The 19,296-nt window shown below is 42.5% G+C and overlaps 1 protein-coding gene across 2 annotated transcripts; it reads left to right on the top strand.

The window, feature by feature from the left end:
- Positions 1-2,323: 2,323 nt before the first annotated feature.
- On the top strand, positions 2,324-17,564 carry ISOC1 (isochorismatase domain containing 1). Of its 2 annotated transcripts, none has more exons than XM_086479886.1 (5): positions 2,324-2,617; positions 12,564-12,683; positions 12,856-13,059; positions 13,445-13,561; positions 17,418-17,564. In XM_086479886.1, the coding sequence occupies exons 1-5, from the start codon at positions 2,324-2,326 to the stop codon at positions 17,562-17,564; spliced, it is 882 nt and encodes a 293-aa protein (XP_086336012.1). The 2 variants fall into 2 exon arrangements, with proteins under 2 accessions (XP_086336012.1, XP_086336011.1); XM_086479885.1 differs by having other exon boundaries at positions 12,856-13,092.
- The last annotated feature ends 1,732 nt before the right edge of the window (positions 17,565-19,296 follow it).

Raw genomic sequence — 19,296 nt, 5'->3', positions numbered from 1 at the left:
TATCCAAATGTATTCATTGTAGACAGCAATAGCAGAAAGGTAAGAACTTGCTACGGCATATTTTGTTAATACAGATAGACCTATCTTGCTATAAAGGAAAAAGGAAGCCCATTTAAGACACCATTAATCAACAAAACCACTGCTCACACTGTATTTTAAAAATATATTGAATTTTAGAACTTCACTCAATTAAAATAAAGTACAAATTAAGAACTGGAAACCAATTTAAGTCACAGAAAATAAATAGAATTCAGTGAGTATTCCATTTGTCACCCTTTCTTTTGGAAAACTGGACCTGATTCAAGTCAGCTAATGACTGGGACACAAAATTGTTTATCCTGCATGTCTCTACTGTAACAGCATTAATGGCTGGCTGTGTTCATAAATGAAATCAGCAGAACAGTAAGCATGGACAAGTAATTAAAATAAGCTCTGAACCCTGGCTGCTGGATACCTTTATAGCTGGCAGGTGGAACAAAGTTTTATATACTTCACTTGTATTTTTAGAGGTGAAAATTGCTCTTTTTCCCAGCTAAATATTTTCACACATGGGATGGGATCAAATATTTAAACAGAACCCAAATGTACAGGATCTCCTGCATTTTCACTCTTTGAAAAGTGGTTTTTTAATCACAGAGATGTGTTTAGTCAAACTGAATACAATCAGATTGACACCACCTCCTTTGGAAAGAAGGTGAAAACTCTGTATGAATCCACTGTCAGTAAAAGAAGGCAGAATCAACATGTATTTTAGACTTGCCATTGAATCCTTCTAAAACCTTGCTTTGTGTAATTTCTGCCTAGACACAGTAAAATTTGCATGCTTTCCCTGTAATGTGCAGAAGCCATTGCACATCTGCTTCTTGGGTAGTGTATAAAATAATTGCTTCGGGCTGCTTCAGTGCCTAGTGACTATATGAGCATGTAAATATATAATTATTAAAAGCTCCTTACGCTTGCAATTCTTAAATCAGTCAATATCAGCAATGTATTTTCTGAAACAAAAATCTAGTGAAAATATATTGTCTTTTAACACGACAGCTCAAACTTGACAACATCAGTAAAGCACGAGAACAACTTCGAGCTTCAGCTTGTTGGTATTTAGCCAAGTAGACATCCATTAACCTTATGGTGGTGCCACTGCATTGGATAGTGCATGAAAACACCCACTTCGTTTTAACCGGGAGTATTTTCTTTCTACGAGTGTCACATACTTCTTTCCCCCAAGCACAATGAAGTGCAACAGAAAATCTGGTAATTATGTCAAAAAATATGGGCAGCGTTTCCAGTTGCCGGTCACTCCTGGCAAGAAAAAAACCCAAGCAATCACCCATGCAAACAAAAAAAAAGCTTAATGAATCAGGAAATTTTGTAGAAAACACAAAGATGGGAAAGATGAAACATGGGATGCATTGCATCCTGCTAACTTCTCATCTGCGGATGCGATGGCGGCTGGAGAGCCTCGGCGTGCTGCAGCTCAGGTACCTCCCGCTGTTCAGAAACTTGACATTTCTGAAGCAAGCTGCGTGTTAAACTCAACCACCGGTTTCGGCACCGGGAAAGCGAACAACCGTTCCCCAAAGAGCGGTCTGCACCACGCTTGAAAGAAACCGGGCGTTTTCCAGGCTCTGTCAACAGGTTCCTCCGCAGCTTCCGCGGGGCGCGGCCGCACCCGCCCCGCCGGCCACCGTCGTCGACCGGCACGGCGCCCGGCAGCCCTCCCCGCCCGCCCGCCCGCCCGCCCGCCGGGGCCGCCTTCCGCGCCCAGCGCGCCGCTCCCTGCCGCGCCCGCCCGACAGGGCGCCGCGGCTCCGGGCGCCACCGCCCATTCACCGCAGCGGGCTCTGCCGCCGGCTCCGCAAGGGTAGGCTGCGCCCCGGAGAAGGAGGAGGTGCCTGTCGGCCGCGCCGAGGCCACGGCGGGGCCGCCCCAGCGGAAGGTGCCCTCGCGTCCCGCCGCCTGCCCTTCTGCGGGGTACGGGGGCTCTCCTCCGTCGGCCCGGACGAGGGCAGGCGTTTGGGTGAGGGGCTGCTCCTCCCGCCGCCCGCCTGAAGGGGGAGGCGCCCGCCCTCCGAAGGGGAGCGTCGGCGTCGGCGGGGGAGCGACCGCCGACCCGGCAGAGGCGCCCCGGCGACGCGCCCACCCCGAGGGCCCGCGGGGCCGGGCCGGGCCCCATGGCGAGGAGGAGGAGCAGGAGCAGCCGCAGCTAGGATTGGGGGCCGCCGGCGCCGCCCGCCCGGCCGGGGGGGAGGAGGCGGCAGGAGGAGGAGCGGCGGCGTGGGCCGGAGCGAGGTGTCTGGGCTCGGCGCGGCTGCCCCTGAAGATGGCGGCGGCGGAGGCGGCTGCGGGCGGCGGGGTCTGTTCGCTGGCGGGCGGCGGCTCAGTGCCTGTCCTCTTCTGCTTCTCCGTCTTCGCACGGCCCTCCAGCGTGCCCCACGGCGCCGGCTACGAGCTGCTGATCCAGAAGTTCCTCAGCCTCTACGGGGACCAGATAGACATGCACCGCAAGTTCGTGGTGCAGCTCTTCGCCGAGGAGTGGAGCCAGTACATAGACCTGCCCAAGGGCTTCCTGGTCAGCGAGCGCTGCAAGGTGCGCCTGGTGCCGCTGCAGATACAGGTGAGAGCGGCGGCGGGGCAGCGCCGGCAGCCACGGGGGGGGGGGGGCGTCCCGCCGCCGGATGCGGCTGCCCGGCCTGCCCCGGCCCGTCCGGGCAGCAGCGGTGGCCGTGGGCGCCCGGAGCGGGCTGAAGCCGTGGGCAGAGCCCCGCGTGGAGTTACCTCTCCCTGGAAACTCTTGTTTTACTAAGGCGGGGAGGCCGGTGCGCTCCGCGCCACATGCGTTTGGACCGGGCTTTGCATTCAGCGAGTCAGAGCTCATTGACCCCGTGAATGGGAAGACAGCCTAGTGGCTGAAATAATAAATACTTCTCCTTTAAAGCAGGCGGCTGGTGCTGCCCGCCTGTAGCCGGAGGTAGTGCTGCAAGGTGAAAACTCAAAGGGTGCTGGTAAAGAGGGCTCTGCCAGAGCTCGGTCTCATGGCTCGTAGGTCCCTAGGATTTCTGTATACCTTCTTGCCCCAAAAAGCTCTTTCCGATTTACAGGTTCATAACTCACTAGTTTCGTGGCCGTAAACCAGGAAGCCAGACTGCCAGACAGATACAGTACGTGAGTTTCATACTAAGATATCTTAATGCACACTGGAGGTACATGCCAGTCATGCTGTAATAGTTTCATTCAAAGCAAAATTGCTTATTCCTTTCTCCAGCATCAAAGATGTCAACTTTTTTTTTTTTAAAAAAAAACCCTCCCAGAACACATTGTTACTGTTTTAATTCAGAAAATTCTTCTTAATCTGTAATTAAGAAGTTTTAGTTTATTGAGCCAACATTACTAATGAGTTGAAAAAGTGATATCATAAAAACTGAAACGTTGCTCGTTTTTTATGTTTCCAAAAACAGTCTAATGCACACTGTAAACCCTGCTTAATTGTAGTGTTTTGAACCTATAAACTGTCAAGGTGTCCTGTTCACTTAGACTGTGCATCAAGGATGCCTTTAGACTCTTTTGTCCTGTCCTAACCCTATGTGTGGAAAGAGTGGTTAAGAAGACCAAACTAATTTTGTTGTTTATTATTCTTCATTTGACACTCTTCCTATTCAGTTTAAAAGCTTTCTTCTTTGTGTGTTGGAAACAGAATGAATGGAGGCCCGGCCAGAGAATCTGGAAAGAACAGTCACTCCAACTCGCAGAAAGAGTTGGTGTGGGTGTTAATTCGGGCAAGGATTTTAGAAACAGAATTTGTGTAATCAGGAGGTGTATGAATGGTACAGGTCAGAATTTTGTTTCTTATTTTTGCATGCAGATCACTGCTCTGCTAAGATTTGCAGATAGCTTCTGCACTGAAACAGTAAATGCAGTCTGAGCATTTGTAGCAGGATGCACATCAGGGTGTAAAAGGTCAGTGTTGAGATGTGGAAGTATATATTGTTCCCAGGGTGCAGGTGCACTATGCAGCTTTAACTGGCTGCAGGGATTCAGGATGAACTGCTATTTAATGCATTAATTGCCTTTCACCGATGCTGTTGCGGTTCTGTGACACTAGCAACTGTTGATATGGAAAGGACTGTACTTGTGTATTATTTTAGTTGACTCCTTGATGTGCTTCAGCAGCTGAGAATGGGCTGGAGACATCACAGTGATGTCAGTCAGCTTGCCTTAAGCTACCGGCAGGTGCTCAGAGATCACTTGTTTGGGGAACATTTGGTCTGATATGGTCACAGCTGCGCTTTTTAAGACCTTAAGGATTTACTGATGGGAAGATAATAGTTTCTTTCCTTATGTTGGTTCATGCACTGCCACTATTGTGTGTCCTTTTTCCTCCCCTGCCCGATGTTTTATCTGCAGTTACACATGACATAGGTTTGTCAGCTGTGCATGTGGCATAGCCAGTTTGAAATACCATTTTGAATGCATCTTTTAAGAGGCACAGCCTTTGCTCACTGAAGTGATTAGACTTGCATATTTGGGAAGATATATTTAGGTTAAAATTAAGGTTCATGCATACTAGCATCTGTATCCCTAGACAATAACTTCAGTATTTTTATGTGCATGCTTTATAAAATGTAAGTATGCGTTTAGTTAGGGATGACATTTTAACCCCTAGGGTGATAGCACCTGTGAGCTCCGGAACGATAGCCTCCTGTTTTGATTCCTGTCATGGAAGGATGCCTTTTGTTATAATAGCTCAAGATACGTCAGCAGCAAATGATATTTGACTAGGCTCTTTCAATTTCCTGTCCCTGCAGTTGATGGAGGCAGTAATCTCACGGAGAAATCACCATATGCTGCTCCACGCAGCTCAATTCAAGGCTCGATCTGTACAGGGACATTTGCTCTCCAGTTGTATTTGTGCCTTTGTACTGTGCTTTTATATCACATTGGTTTAGGTGTGTTGGTGCAAAACAGCCTCTTGAACTTTTAATGGCCACTCAGTGTTAGGCAGGCTGGTGGGATGGAGTAAAAGCTGATGGTCAGCCTGGCTGCCGCTCTTGAAACATGAGGAGGGACTTTTCCTTTGACCTCTCCCAACTGGTGAGGATGGCATTTGCTTGCAACTTGAGGGACTGAGTACTAGCAGAAAGGAGACATCTGCTTTTTGTGGATTTTACATGTTTTAAAAGTTTTAACAGAATAGTATTTATAGTCAGAGTGGCGGAATGCAAGACCACTTTAATCTCTTCTAACTCTAAATGCAGTTAAATAGTGCTACTGAAACTGTTGTGTTTTGCTGTAACTGTTGTATCTGCCTTTGGAGGGGAGAAGCAGTAAGGAAAAACACTTTGGAGATCACAGAATCATAGGATAGTTTGTGCTGGAAGGGACCTTTAAAGGCCATCTAGTTCAACCCCTCTGCAATGAGCAGGGACATCTTTATCTAGATCAGGTTGCTCAGAGCCCCGTCCAACCCGACCTTGAACGTTTCCAGGGATGGGGCTTCTAAAATCTCTCTGGGCAACCTGTGCCAGTGTCTCAACACACTCATTGTAAAAAATTTCTTCCTTATATCTAGTCTAAATCTATCCTCTTTTACTTTCAAACCGTTATTCATTGTCCTGTCACAACAGGCCCTGCTAAAAAGATTGCCCCCACCTTTCTTATAGGCCACCTTTAAATACTGGCTGCAAAAAGGTCTCCCCGGAGCCTTCTCTGCTCCAGGCTGAACAACCACAACTCTCGCAGCCTGTCCTCATGTTAGAGGTGCTCCAGCTCCATGATCATCTTTGTGACCCTCCCCTGGACCTGCTCAAGCAGGTCCACGTCTGTCTTGTGCTGGGGGCCCCAGAGCTGGATGCAGTACTGCGGGTGGGGTCTGACCAGAGTGGAGTAGAGGGGGAGAATCACCTCCCTTGACCTGCTGGCCACGCTTCTGATGCAGCCCAGGATGCGATTGGCCTTCAGGGCTGCGAGTGCACATGGCTGGCTCATGTCCAGCTTTTTGTCCACCAGCACCCCCAAGTCCTTCTCGGCAGGGCTGCTCTCAATCCCTTCATCCCTGAGCCTGTATTGATACAGGGGGTTGCCCTGACCCAGATGCAGGACCTTGCACTTGGCCTTATTGACCCTCATGAGGTTCATGTAGGTCCAGCTTGTCCAGGCATATCAGAAGACAAGACAGTTATGGTCATTACAGCTGTGTGATAGAGGAGTTCCAGCAGCGTTCGAATATATGCCTAAGAGAGGCTATTTCACAGTCACAGCAGTACTGGTGCTCTGTGTTTACAAACTTGTAACCTGAAGATGCTAGAGCTAAAAGGGTGAAATTATTATTGAAATCATAAGGCGCCTCTACTTCAGGGTGTTTTTTTTTAAAAGATATGATGATGTCTCAGGCATATCTTTTGTGCAGAAAGCTGCTTGCAGAATGATACTTAATTGTTGCTGAAAGATAGGTAAATAAAATAGAATTGTTTATGCACAGACTTTCACTCTTTTAACGCACACCTAGTATTGCTACATTCAGATGCTTTGGAAATTGAAGTACCATTAACTCAGGATTAACTAATTAATTAACTAATTCCGTTTTCTGAAGACCAGGAAAAGCCAAAGCATGAATTGCAGGATATGAGTCAGATGAGGGGAGTTGTTTGGCTTTTTTTCCCCCCCCAAAAAGGTGCAGTTATAAATTCTGATACATTAGTGCTACAATTAAATGCAATGTTTCTAAATAAATAAATTTGAAAAAAAAAACCACTTGGAACCTTAAAGAACAAAAGAAAGGACTGAAAATATTGAAGGAGAGGTTTCTTCAAATCCAGACTCTGTGTCTTTACTCTTCAGCATGCGTTTTGAAAATGTTGAATTTTGATGAAGAATTTTGTACTGTCTTAATTATATGAACATCATGTGCTTATCTGACTACATTTGTCCTTTTTAAATGGTGAATTGCATATAAAAGGCTGCACTTTGGCTTAGCATAAAATAAATATTTATATTCCTAAGTTGAAATACTTGTAACCTGTTTTTCCCTTGGAATACATTAATTTTTTTCCTTTGAAAGATAAGCAGCAAAGTAAAACTGAATCTTACTGATTTCCTTTTAGAAATAAAGGAGAAGAAAACATGATAGTCAGCTTTTTTGTTGTCTTTTTATGCCATCCTTGAAATAACAAGGCTGCAAGGTCCTCTGCTCTGCCCTTTTAATGGGTAACCTTGGCAAGAGATTTATGAGGTGACTAGTGATGTCATATGGGATGATTTTCTCTGCTTCCATTTTCTTGTTCATTACAAATACTGGGGGAAAATTGCATTTTGTCTGTGTAATGGTTTTCTGAAGTTTGAACAGGGGAAGTACAGCTAAAGAGCCAGTATATGTTAATATTTTTGTCAAGCTGATTCTGTAATTACAGTACTTCATCACAGTCACATTTTGTATGATCATCATCAGAGATGGAATACATGTGGAAAAACACCTGTCCTTTCCCACCTAGGCCTTTTCTAGAGCAGCATTTAAAGCTGTATGTAACTCGTGACAGCATACCTTTAAATCCTGATCTGGACAAGGTCCTAGAGATGACTCCTTTAGCTCGGTAAAAGAGCTGCATCAGGTTACGTGTCCATCTGACATACCTATCTATTCTGGTTGTGCTGTGAATAACTTCCATCTGGAGGGAAGAAAGTCCTGGTGACTAACTGAGAAGGGTGAAGTGAAACAAATGGAAAAGCTTATACACTGTGTGTGGGAACTTCAGGTTATTTTTTTTTTGCTTTTAAATGTAGGCTGTTTAATGATACTGTGGCTGAGTAGATGTTATATTCAGAGTGGATTCGGACGGGTACCCTGTGGCTGCAGTGGCTCCCCATCCTTGCCCAGCCTGCCTCTCCTTGGAGTGAATGCAGACAGGTGCTGACATGCCAGCCCAGGGTATGATGTTTGGGTGTAGGTTTGCCCCCACCCCAGCTCACTGGCAGGGAGCCGTGTGGGTGGTCGTGGTTTTCACTGTCGGAGGATGTGAGAGGTGGAGGTGTCCCATGTCCCTGACATGGTGTGCCTCCCCAGGAAGGGGAGGACAGCTTTCAGAGCAAGTGAGTGGTAGGATTTATGTGGCACATTGAAGAACCAGTAAATGGAAACTGCCTTTGTACATAGCAGATACTCCTGTGACTATTTATGGACTGCATTGGCTACTATTTATGAAACTTAATTTCAAACTGCTTTCTGCTGTGCTCTGTCCTTCCCACATCTGCTATTCCAAGTAACACCAGCAAGTGTTGATTTTGTTGTTTTTTGGGTTTTTTTTGATCTTGCCATCTATTTTTCTGGTTTCTTCTTCTTCTGCCATGTGTTGCATGGTTTGATTCAAACTGCAGGTTAATCAGAAAAAATATGAAAATCAATCTAGGAATTATTTGTGTTAGATTTTGTAAAAGCTTTTAGTTGACCCAGCTTTTATTTTGGAGTTACTAGTATTAAACTGAAGGCATAAATTAAATCATATTAAACCAACTTGGTAATAGAGGAAAGTAGATATAAGGCTTTTGCTCCAGCTCCCTGTGATGTTTGTCATCAAACAATTATGGATTCAGTTAAAGTCTTTAATGAATATGCTCCCTGGCTGGAAAGGCAGTCAGTTTTCTTTCATGTTTCCCTGTCAATTCAGAATAACGAGTTGGGCTCTATAAGATATGTTCCTAATCAACTGTTTGTAAATATTCCATCATCCATGTCATTGCTGAAACTTAGGGCAAATACTGTTTTTGCAGAAGGTGCCGATCTCAGAGGAGCTGCAAGCATCTGAGAGAACAGAATTGAGGCTTTTCATGACAAGTTGGAGAAACGAGGTGAAATAAGATGCAGTTCAAAATGGAAGCAAGAAAAGCAGAAGTAATTCCTGTGCTAAGGTAGAAATAATCAACTACACAAATAAAAGACGAGGGAGAGTTCAAGGCATAAATTTGAGGTTAAAATGCACCTCAGGAGTCTACATATCATCAATTATGAAAAGAGCAGATAGCATGTTGGAAAGTACAAATTGAACAGGGCCTGCAACGGCTGTGAATTGACTGATCTTTTCTGCTAGTTCTGAGAAGTATTATGGGCAGGGAAATAGTACTGTTACAATAGTGTTGGGTGCCTCACTGTAGACTGCAATTTGAAAAGCACCTTAGGGAGGGCAATGAAAATTGAGTTGTAGGAGGTAAGATTGAAAGTATTAGATATGTTTTAGAATAAGGGAGGGGAAGGACTAAAGGGACACTGTATCTGAGTCTTGAGATATGGTAATAGGTGTTTGTGCATGGTTATGCATGTGAAAGAGGATGGTGATCCTCTTCTGTTTCAAGTCCACCATGAACAGAACTGGAAATAATGCTCTTAAATGGCAATGAAGGAGTGTGGGTAAGTGATCCTTCTGTGGAGGCAGACTATGCAGCTTCTTGAAGACCTTTCTAGTCTATTCATACTTGTTCCTCTGCTGAGGATGGTAGTGTCATCCACTGCCTTGGCATAGCACGGTGTATACGAGGGAGTAGACTAATTCCACGTAGATCACTCTATGATCTATGATGGTTTGAAGTACTTCAGAACAATCTTAAAAAAATTAAAGTGGTGAAATGATTTATAGAAGAGAATAATGGTCTTTGCTTGTCCTATAAATGCCCAGACAAAATGACTTGTTTCCTGAGTAGGAGGCACACTTACAAATATTGTCTATTTATTTTTGCCGCTGAGTGGTAGGAAAGTTAAATGTCATGATTGACTGCTCTGATGTTAGTAAGTGCCGGAGTTAGAATAGGTCATGGTAGGTGCTCACTGTGGCATTGAATTATATGTTAGTACTTCTACCAACCCGCTTCTGCATTGGTCAGTCATGTAGATAGGTGGTATTCAAGAACAAGGCAGTTATTAAATATTTGATTTTATTTTCAAGCATTCTTGGTCCCAGGCCTCATTTATTACATGGTATAGAATCACAGAAATGTCATTCAGGAGAAGTATCTGGAGGCTGCCTTCCCTAACTCCTATGCAAAGCCATTTCTTGATCAAACCAGCTGTTGATTTGCTGAATGCTGAAAACCTCTAAGCATGAAGATCCCACCACCCATGGTAACCTGTTTCAGTGCAGCTGTACCTTCCTTGTGAAAAAGATTTCCTTGATGCCTGTTGTGATGTTCTTCTGTCTTCCTCTGGCATCAGGGGGTTCAGTGTTGCAGCACGTGCTTTATGGTTGTTACTGCATTTGCCTTCGCAAACCAACTGCTTGTATTAATAGTATTGCTGCTTCACCCACAAGGACCAGAGGAAATGTGGTTATAAACTGTGGTTTACTCAGGAGATGTGGTGAATCAATGAAAGATTTGGGAGCAGTATTTAAGGATTCCTGATTCCCTTGTGGCGAGTTGACCTTGGCTGGCTTCCAGGTGCCCACCAAGCTGCTCTATCACTCCCCTTCTCAGCTGGACAGGGGAGAGGAAATGTAACGAAAGGCTCATGGATCAAGATAAGGACAGGGAGATCCCTTACCAGTTACTGTCACAGGCAAAACAGATTCGACTTGGGTAAATTAATTTAATTTATTGCCAATCAATAACAGAGTAGAATAATAAGAAATAAGAACAAAAGTAAAAACATCTTCCCCCCAACCCCTCCCTTCTTCCCAGGCTCAGCTTCTCTTCAGACTTCTCTTCCCCCTCCCTGCAAGTGGCACAGGGGGACGGCTGTTGCGGTTAGTTCATCACACTTTGTCTCTGCCACTCCTTCCTTCTCACGCTCTTCCCCTGCTCCAGCATGCATCCCTGTCCTGGCTTGGGGGAGGAGTGAGCGAGCAGCTGCATGGTGCTTAGTGGCCAGCTGGGCCTAAACCACGACAGTCCCTCCCATGGGCTGCAGTTTTTTGTGAACTGCTCCAGCATGGGTCCCTTCCATGGGGTGCAGTCCTTTAGGAGCAGACTGTTCCAGTGTGGGTCCCCCATGGGGTCACAAGTCCTGCCAGAAGACCTGCTCTAGCGTGGGCTCCTCTCCATGGGGCCACAGGTCCTGCCAGGAGCCTGCTCCAGCACAGGCTCTCCACAGGGTTACAGCCTCCTTTGGGTGCATTCACATGCCATGGGTGTGGGGTCCTCCATGGGCTGCAGGTGGATATCTCCTCCACTGTGGATCTCCATGGGCTGTAGGGGGACAGCCTGCCTCACCATGATCTTCACCATGAGCTGCAGGGGAATCTCTGCTCCTGCGCCTGGAGCACCTCCTCCCCCTCCTCCTCCTCCTTCACTGACCTTGGTGTCTGCAGGGATGTTCCTCTCACATTCTCACTCCTCTCTCCGAGCTGCTGTTGCACAATGGGGTTTTTTTGCTTGCTTAAATATGTTATCACAGAGGTACCACCAGCATTGCTGATGGGCTCAGCTTTGGTCAGCAGTGGGTCCATCTTGGAGCTGGCTGGCATTGGCTCTGTCTGACATGGGGCAGTTTCTGGCATCTTCTCACAAAAGCCACCCCTGCAGCCTTCCTGTGCTGCCAACACCTTGCCATGTAAACCAAATTAATCCCTGCTTTTCCAAATATACTGTTTTACAGATTTTGTAATTTTGTTTTAGTTTAAAAAATCGCAACCTCAGTTTGCAGAAAATGAAGTGTATACAATTAATGTCTACTTCCCAGAAGCAGCTTATTCAATTTGATTTATCAGTCTGCTGAAAAGCTCCTGAATGGATGTAATTTGTCTTGAGTTGCCTTACAAGTAATGATAATATGTAGCTGCTTTCTTTCCCTGTGGCCTCCAGCTGAAGCCTTATCCTTTGCTTCTGCAGGTAGTGCAAGTAATTTCATACAAACACAAAGCACTCTTGCAAAGTGTGAGAAAATTCAACCTTTGATTTCTTTTTTCTTGCCTCTCACTTCTACCCTACTCGATCACCTGTATGAGCGAGACTGTGGGAGATTACTTTTAGCATTCAAATATATTCAGTTCACTTTCTGGTCATAATACTGACAAGCTTCTCTGCTTTCGTTCTAGCCTTTGGACTTTTCATCAGACTTGTGATGAAAGATGTCATAGACAAAACGAACGGACTACACAAACTATTGAAAATAGATATCCATAAAGTATTGAAAGCAAGTGGAAGACTGACCTTTTAATTTATCCTGATTTTATGTGGACTTAAAAATTAATTTGAGGAATGTAATTTTGCAGTTGGTACTCTTTTCTTTGTTTTTTTGTGGTTTTTTTTTTTTAGAGTACTTTGGCAGTATGCTCCTCTGCCCCCCTTCAGGGTTCGCAAGTTTCCATGCATGTTCACATTGACTTGTGTCTCCCACCTAATAAAATCTTGATTACCTATTGACGACTGTACTATACTGATGAGTATCAGCTGTTCATTTGAATTTAGAATTGTACCAAAATAATGCTTGAAAAACCTTTCTGCTGTTGTGACTTAAAGTAACATATATCTGTGACCTTGCAGAGGCATTGCAGAATTTTTCTGATTCTGCTGAAAATCTTTTCTGAAATCTTTTCTTTTCTGAAAAGATCTTCACTGCCACAGAAAACTTCTGTTTTGTTTTTCAGATGACTACTTTGGGCAACCTGACACCCTCAAGCACTGTGTTTTTCTGTTGTGATATGCAAGAGCGATTCCGGCCTGCCATCAAGTACTTTGGTGATATCATCAGCGTGGGCCAAAGACTGGTATAGTTTTTGCTTTTTTTTCTTGTGGTGAGCTTTGATCACACATGTAAATTACTATTTTATACACAGCCAGTTAAATGGTTGTTCAGTTTCAGGTAGTAACAAAGTCTTTGCTATTACTGTTCTTTAACAGTTTCTTTTCTTGTATGCTTTCTTCCCTGCCGCCTTATAGCTCCAGGGTGCACGGCTCTTAGGAATTCCAGTTATTGTAACTGAACAGTATCCCAAAGGTCTTGGCAGCACTGTGCAAGAAATTGATTTAACAGGAGCTAAACTTGTGCTTCCCAAAACAAAATTTTCAATGGTCTTGCCTGAAGTTGAAGCAGCATTAGCAGAGATCCCTGGAGTCCGCAGCATTGTCCTGTTTGGTGTAGAAGTATGTGCCTTACCATTCTTACACTGTTTTATGGTAATGTCTGTTGGCCCACAATACTATTAAGCATTGCTTTCTGTAATTAAAAGGAAAAAAAGTAAATTTAAATCGCTTAGAGCTCAGATGTCCTCTACAGAGTAAATTATTCTTGTATTCTTTGATATTATCTCATAATAAAAATTGAAATGAGATATTTATAAACTACAGGCTTTTGTCGCAAGCTTGATTGGCATTTGAAACCCACATTGAGTTCCCTAGTAATAGCAGGGGTAGAAAAATACATGTTTGAACCCTAATTAATTGTGTACTCTGATTTGCATTGTGCTACTCATGTCTTATAATAATAGTTTGTTGGCGGGGTTTTTGCCTTTGATTTTTTCCCCTGTAGACTCATGTCTGCATCCAGCAAACAGCATTGGAATTAATTGGCAGGGGTCTGGAAGTTCATATTGTAGCTGATGCCACCTCATCAAGAAGTATGATGGACAGAATGTTTGCTCTTGAGGTAAGTTTCTTAGTCAAGGCTTTATCTGTCTTGCATCTGTATGTTAATTTCCTTGCTTATAAGCTAACAGGGATTTCTAAGGACAGTCAGCAGTGGACAAATGTAAACTTGAGGACAGGTGAATGTTCAGATTCTCAGAATAGCTTCCAGGATGGAGAAGGATTACTGCCTTGTTTTTCCTCCCTAAATTACGATTTAATATGTGGAACCCAGTTTAGGAGACTTGGATTTTAAAAGTGATTGTTTCATGCAAGCTAGGTTACTCTGTATAACCCTTAGCATTTTAGGATATTTTCTTATGGAGGGTTATCTGTACAGTAGAATAAAAGTGCTACAGAGCATTTGGGTTTGTTGTTCCAAATAGTATTTGTTCTGCTGTTGAAATTCCTTGAAATGCAATGGAATATAGTAAGTGATCTTGTTCAAAGCTCCTTCTTGTATGTCTGTCCCTCACTCTGCTCTTCCTCATCAGTGCAAATTAAACCTTAATCTCAAGAGTTTGTGATTATAGCAAAGACTTTCCCCTGCACCCCACCCTCCTTCTAGGAGCTTAGTCTAACTGAATGTTGAGAAAGTGAAGATAAATGTAGCAAGAAGATTTAAAAGCATGTAAACTATATGGTAGTAAATTCATACAAATGCTTTTTTGATAGTGTACTCTGACTTGCCTGTAGGCATCGCTGTTGGAAATCAAAAACTGATATATACATTAAGTGTTCCAATTTTTGTCTCAGGCCCTAAAAATTGTTTGGAAATTGAAACTAATAGTAACTACAGTGTTTTATACTTTCTTCGTAGATTTGGAGAAGACTTTTAATTTCTTCTGTTTCTCATGAATAAGAGAATTAAAGGCTAAAAGAAAATCACCAGCATATAGCATTTGATGAAACCCGTGACTTTGATTAAGTGGAAGCTTAATGTCATCTGTCACGTAAAGCATAGTGACGTACACAGAGCGCAGGAATGACTAAAATCATGGACTTCCCAAGTCAATGTGGCACAGCAGCAGTAGCAGACAAAACAAATATAGAAAAAACTGAAATCTGTTTGCCTTATTATGTATATCTTTATGCGTTTGATTATCACTTACACTGTGTCTGCGTATGTGGAAGCTGATTCAGTGTAATAGCGTTTAAAGCAATGACTAGCTAGCGTTGCTTTTCTTTCTAGTCAAAAAGGTATTGATTATCTTAAAAAGCATGCTTGGTTGCAAAAGCTGTAATGCAGGCAAATTGGTCATTTTTAGGTAACTTTTTATATGTCTTTGCAATGTATTCTCACTAAGCATGAAGAAAAAGTTGAAAATGCTGCTGAGGGCTGTAGCAGACAAAAGGTGGGCATACTTGGGAACCAAGACCAGGAGAAAGGGACACATGTACTGGGCATGTCAGTAATCCTGTTTCACCATGGTGATATTTTTCTTAGGGAAGTTGGTGAAATACCAACACATTGGGTAATCCCGCTTTAGTCTTACTGTACGGCTGACAGTTCCTAGTCTCACTCTTTTAATTAGTGACTCTGACATTCTTTCTTGTGCAAACTTGCTCCATACCTGGTGAGCTGAGGTAAAGTTCATTGATCTGGGTTCCCTGGACCATTCTCCTTACCTTTCTGGAAAGATTGGTGTAACATTTGTCTTTTCCTGGTAACACTCCTGTGTTCACAGTGACCTTTCAAGGATGATGAAGAGTGACTTTGCAGTGATAACAACCAGCTTCCTCAGCAGGCTCAAATAAATCCTATCTGGTCCTGGATGCCCCTTCAGCTTTCCACATTTTCCCTCACATAGCATGTGTTTTGATGGTGCTGGTGATGAACATGCAAATAATCTGAACAGGTGTAGTAGGAAGTGAAATTTGAATTAATTGATAGCCCAAGTGTTCATGTCTGCCTGGATGACCCTAAAGAGTTATTGTCTCCACTTCTGTTGTGCGCTTAAAAATGTGAGCAGGCAAAACCTTGCAATCAAAAGAACCACCAGAAACAAAGAAACCTCAAAATGTCCATTGATGAAATAATTCAGCCCAACTGGCCAAGGTTGTGGCTGTGGTTCATCTCTGCCCTATCTGATGGCGATGCCTTATGTCACTGCTTGGTCTTGAATTGAGCCAGCTTAGTCTGTTCATGCTGGATTTCTTCTCTGTTCTACTTGTTCCTGCAGTGTGGATGCAACACACCCTTGCTGCTCTCCTTAGCCTGAAGGACTGTGTTCTAAGAAAACTTTTCCTTTCCTTGAAAATCATCCAGTAGGCTTAGCACATGCATCTCTTTGTTCCTACTAATCTCAAAACTATATAAATTATTCTTGGTCTTAGAAGTAGAATATGAGCCAATGCTAGCTTCTTCCACATGCTATGGTATGTTTTGCTTCTAAAGAGAAGACCTCATTTTTCAGTCAACATTTCTCAGAAGACAAGGTTCTTCAAAAGTTTTTTTGTCTCTCATCCATCCCAGTTAAAAGCAAAAACTTGTATTCCTGGAGAAGTACATCTTGAAAACACTGCCATAATATTTTATTTTGATTGTCCTGTTTTTTTCTTTTGTATGTGTATATGGTTTAAACAAATGTGTCGTTGTACAAGAGTAGGAGAGCTGAGGCAGCGATCTGCTTTGTTTCAACTTAAGAATATTGCAAGCCTTGCTGCTATTATTGCAAGCAGGAAGCACTGACTTGAGTAAATCTAGCCTGGTTACTTTGTCATTATATAGACTGTAGTTACATATACTTTACTGGTCCCCTAAAATTAGTAACTTTCTTCCATCAATTGCTTTGTAATTGAACAACTGAAGAGCAGTGATCTATGTCTTCCTTAGAAAGACTGGAGCTTGTCTTTCCTTTAGTAATTACAACTGAAACCTGTCTGAAGGTGTATGTATCTGTATTTTATACCTCTTGCCCTCCCTTGGCTCATTCAGGACCCAGTTAGATTTGGTGGAATATGCAGCTGAGTAGAGGATGAGGGAGGGAAAGCTGGATCCATGAAGAGTTTTACTGGCAAAGTACCTGTACGGTTGCTGGGAAGCTGATGGAGTGCAGGGCATCATAGGGCGTCATCAGCTTTTACTTAAAGATAACTTTGATTCACAGGCCACAACCACAGCCTTAAAGTCCAGAAACTTTGCAGTAAGTCCTGCGGTTTAGGCTATATAAAGCATTGCTTAGTTTAGTTGCACACTTGCAAGATCTAGCAGACCTCTTTCAGTTTTGCTTTTTATGTGGCCATGCTTTTTATTCTGTAGTCTGTCAGAACTAGTGCGGGAGTTACTGAGGCTGTAATGTCAGTTAAAAGTAGCTGCTGTTGTGCCAGTATGATTTATAAGGTCTGTAGAAAAGCTTTTTGTTCTGACTGCTGATGTTATTAGTACTAGTGCACTGTGTAGTCCAAAGACAAAAGAACTAGTACATAACAAGCCCTCAAAAAGGAATTGTTACAATTAAGTTTCTTGCTTAATGCCTTCAGCTTGGACCTCACTATTTTCTTTTGCCTCAGGCCTTTCAAATCTGCATGAGACTGAAGAAAGCTATCTTTGGGACCATGCAAGGGGAAAGTGTTATTAATATAGGAGGGGGCTGGTCTTCTATGTGTTAAATCTGACATGGGTAAAGAATTCAGTCAAAGTAGGAAGCACTACTTGAAATCCAGGGAAGCCTTTTTCCTTAGTAAAGTCTAAAATCAGTCACTTTCCATCTCAGCTTTATGAATGGAACCACTAAGAAATTCTGAACTGGAATTGACAATCCTTTTGCTAATAGGAGATGTTTTTAAATATACCATCTGTCTGGTTTACAAAATGTATACTCATTCATATTTGCAAGTATATCACATTATTCTCTCTCTGCTCTTTTCTCTTTCAGCGTCTTGCTCGTACTGGAATTATAGTTACTACCAGCGAAGCTATATTGTTGCAGCTGGTAGCTGATAAAGAACATCCAAAATTCAAAGAAATCCAAAATCTCATTAAGGCAAGTGCCCCTGAGTCGGGACTCCTTTCCAAAGTTTAAAGAGGATGTAGAGGAGGCGGATCTCATTGTCATCTTTAAGGAGGAAGGAAGGCTGTAAGCACACATGTGTACCTTCTTTCACTCAAAGTTTGGTAGAAGTGTAAAATTAAAAGTTGACATACTCATGCTTGCCTTAGCAAAAACTGTTTGGTTATACATCTGGGTGCCAGTATGTTCTGTTTAGTTACAGCTGTCAGAGGTGTTGGGTACTGTAGAACCCTTTTGTTGTCAGATTTCATTATTTATTTTAAAAAATCCAAAAATTAACAGGTGCCTGCTAGTCTATACTGTACACTGATTGTAACAGCTCCAAAAAGTGCATATTTCTGTGACACCTCTTGATTGTGCACTTTGTAAAAGTGTTCTGTGATATTTTGTTTTACTTTCGTATTAATAGCAGATAATTACGTATTGCATAAATGTGATGTGATACACTTTAATGTTCTATGTAAGTGAAGTACTTTAATAGGGCATAAGTTAAAACTGTGTAAGAAATATATGGACTACATGTGCGCTTTTGTTCTCTAGGATAAAATACAAATGCTTTGCTTCGTAGACAAGACACGTAGATCAAGCAGCAGCTAATGTTTGATTGCTCTAGGTAGCTGAAGCCTGCATCATGACTTTTGATTATTCTGAAATTGACTGCCCAGCTGTGTACTTCACTTAAGCGTACACAAACAGAAAACTGTCATTTATTGAGTTCTTTATAAACAACTCCTGTAAAGTCCTTCAGAACTAGCAGATTACCAAAACTTTAAATAAACTGGTAATGCTAAGGATGTTAAAAAACAAAGCTTTTCAGCTTCAAGTGCTGAATCTACTAATTTATTTAGATATATTTGGGGTTTTTTTACCCCGTTTTAGTTAGATTGAATGTTTCCATCTGATTTACACATTTGGCCAAGCGAGCTCTGAAAGAAATGATCAGCTTCTCTAGGTCTTTGTGCTTTTTTGTGGGCTGCAATTGGGTAGAGTTTGAACGGAATCTGGCCTAAAAGCATTCTTCAGAAAATTAGCATCTTTAACTTAATGATACATGTTTTTTCTATCTAGAACCAATCTTTTAACACATTATTGTTCATAAAGGCACTTCTTTCATGTTCCAGTGGTTTAAACAATGTTGTATAAAGTTTATAGTGTGACTGAGACATTTATTTTTTTAAGAGTACTAGAAGATGTCATACTGAACACTGATCTTTTTGGTACAAAACCAATTAGAGTACATGTATTATTTTAAATTGCTTATTTTCCCCACAAGATGGCTCTAAAAGAATTGTTTCGGAGAGTTATAACATTTGTATGTTCAAAACAAATAAAATGTTAACATTTGCTGCCTCTCTTATGCTTGTGATATTTATTGAAGAGAAAATCCTGAAAGCCATGTTTGCCATGGACCTTTTTCTGTTTTGTGCAGCTGTAGAATTTCTATAGATGTCTTGGGAATTTTGTGTAAAGGTCAAAGGTGGGTAATGTCTAATAATTCTTGTCTTCAATATCTAGTTACGGTGTTATTTAGTGCTACAAAATAGGAGGAGGCGAGTTGAGTTGAAGAACCATTGTACTATATCACTGACCTACTTTTTACCTTCTTTTCTGGTATATTAATCACGTTGCCTAGCAGTATAAAGTCCGCTTATATAAATCAACAGCTGTGCACAAAAATACTATAAATTCTTACAAAATAATGGTTTTATTGCTTTCTCTTACCTTTATGTGTTGATGGTACCTA

Source organism: Leptosomus discolor, chromosome Z (genome assembly GCF_034619465.1).
Source record: "Leptosomus discolor isolate bLepDis1 chromosome Z, bLepDis1.hap2, whole genome shotgun sequence".
Classification (NCBI taxonomy): domain Eukaryota; kingdom Metazoa; phylum Chordata; class Aves; order Leptosomiformes; family Leptosomidae; genus Leptosomus; species Leptosomus discolor.
This window is presented reverse-complemented; position numbering and strand designations above follow the sequence as displayed.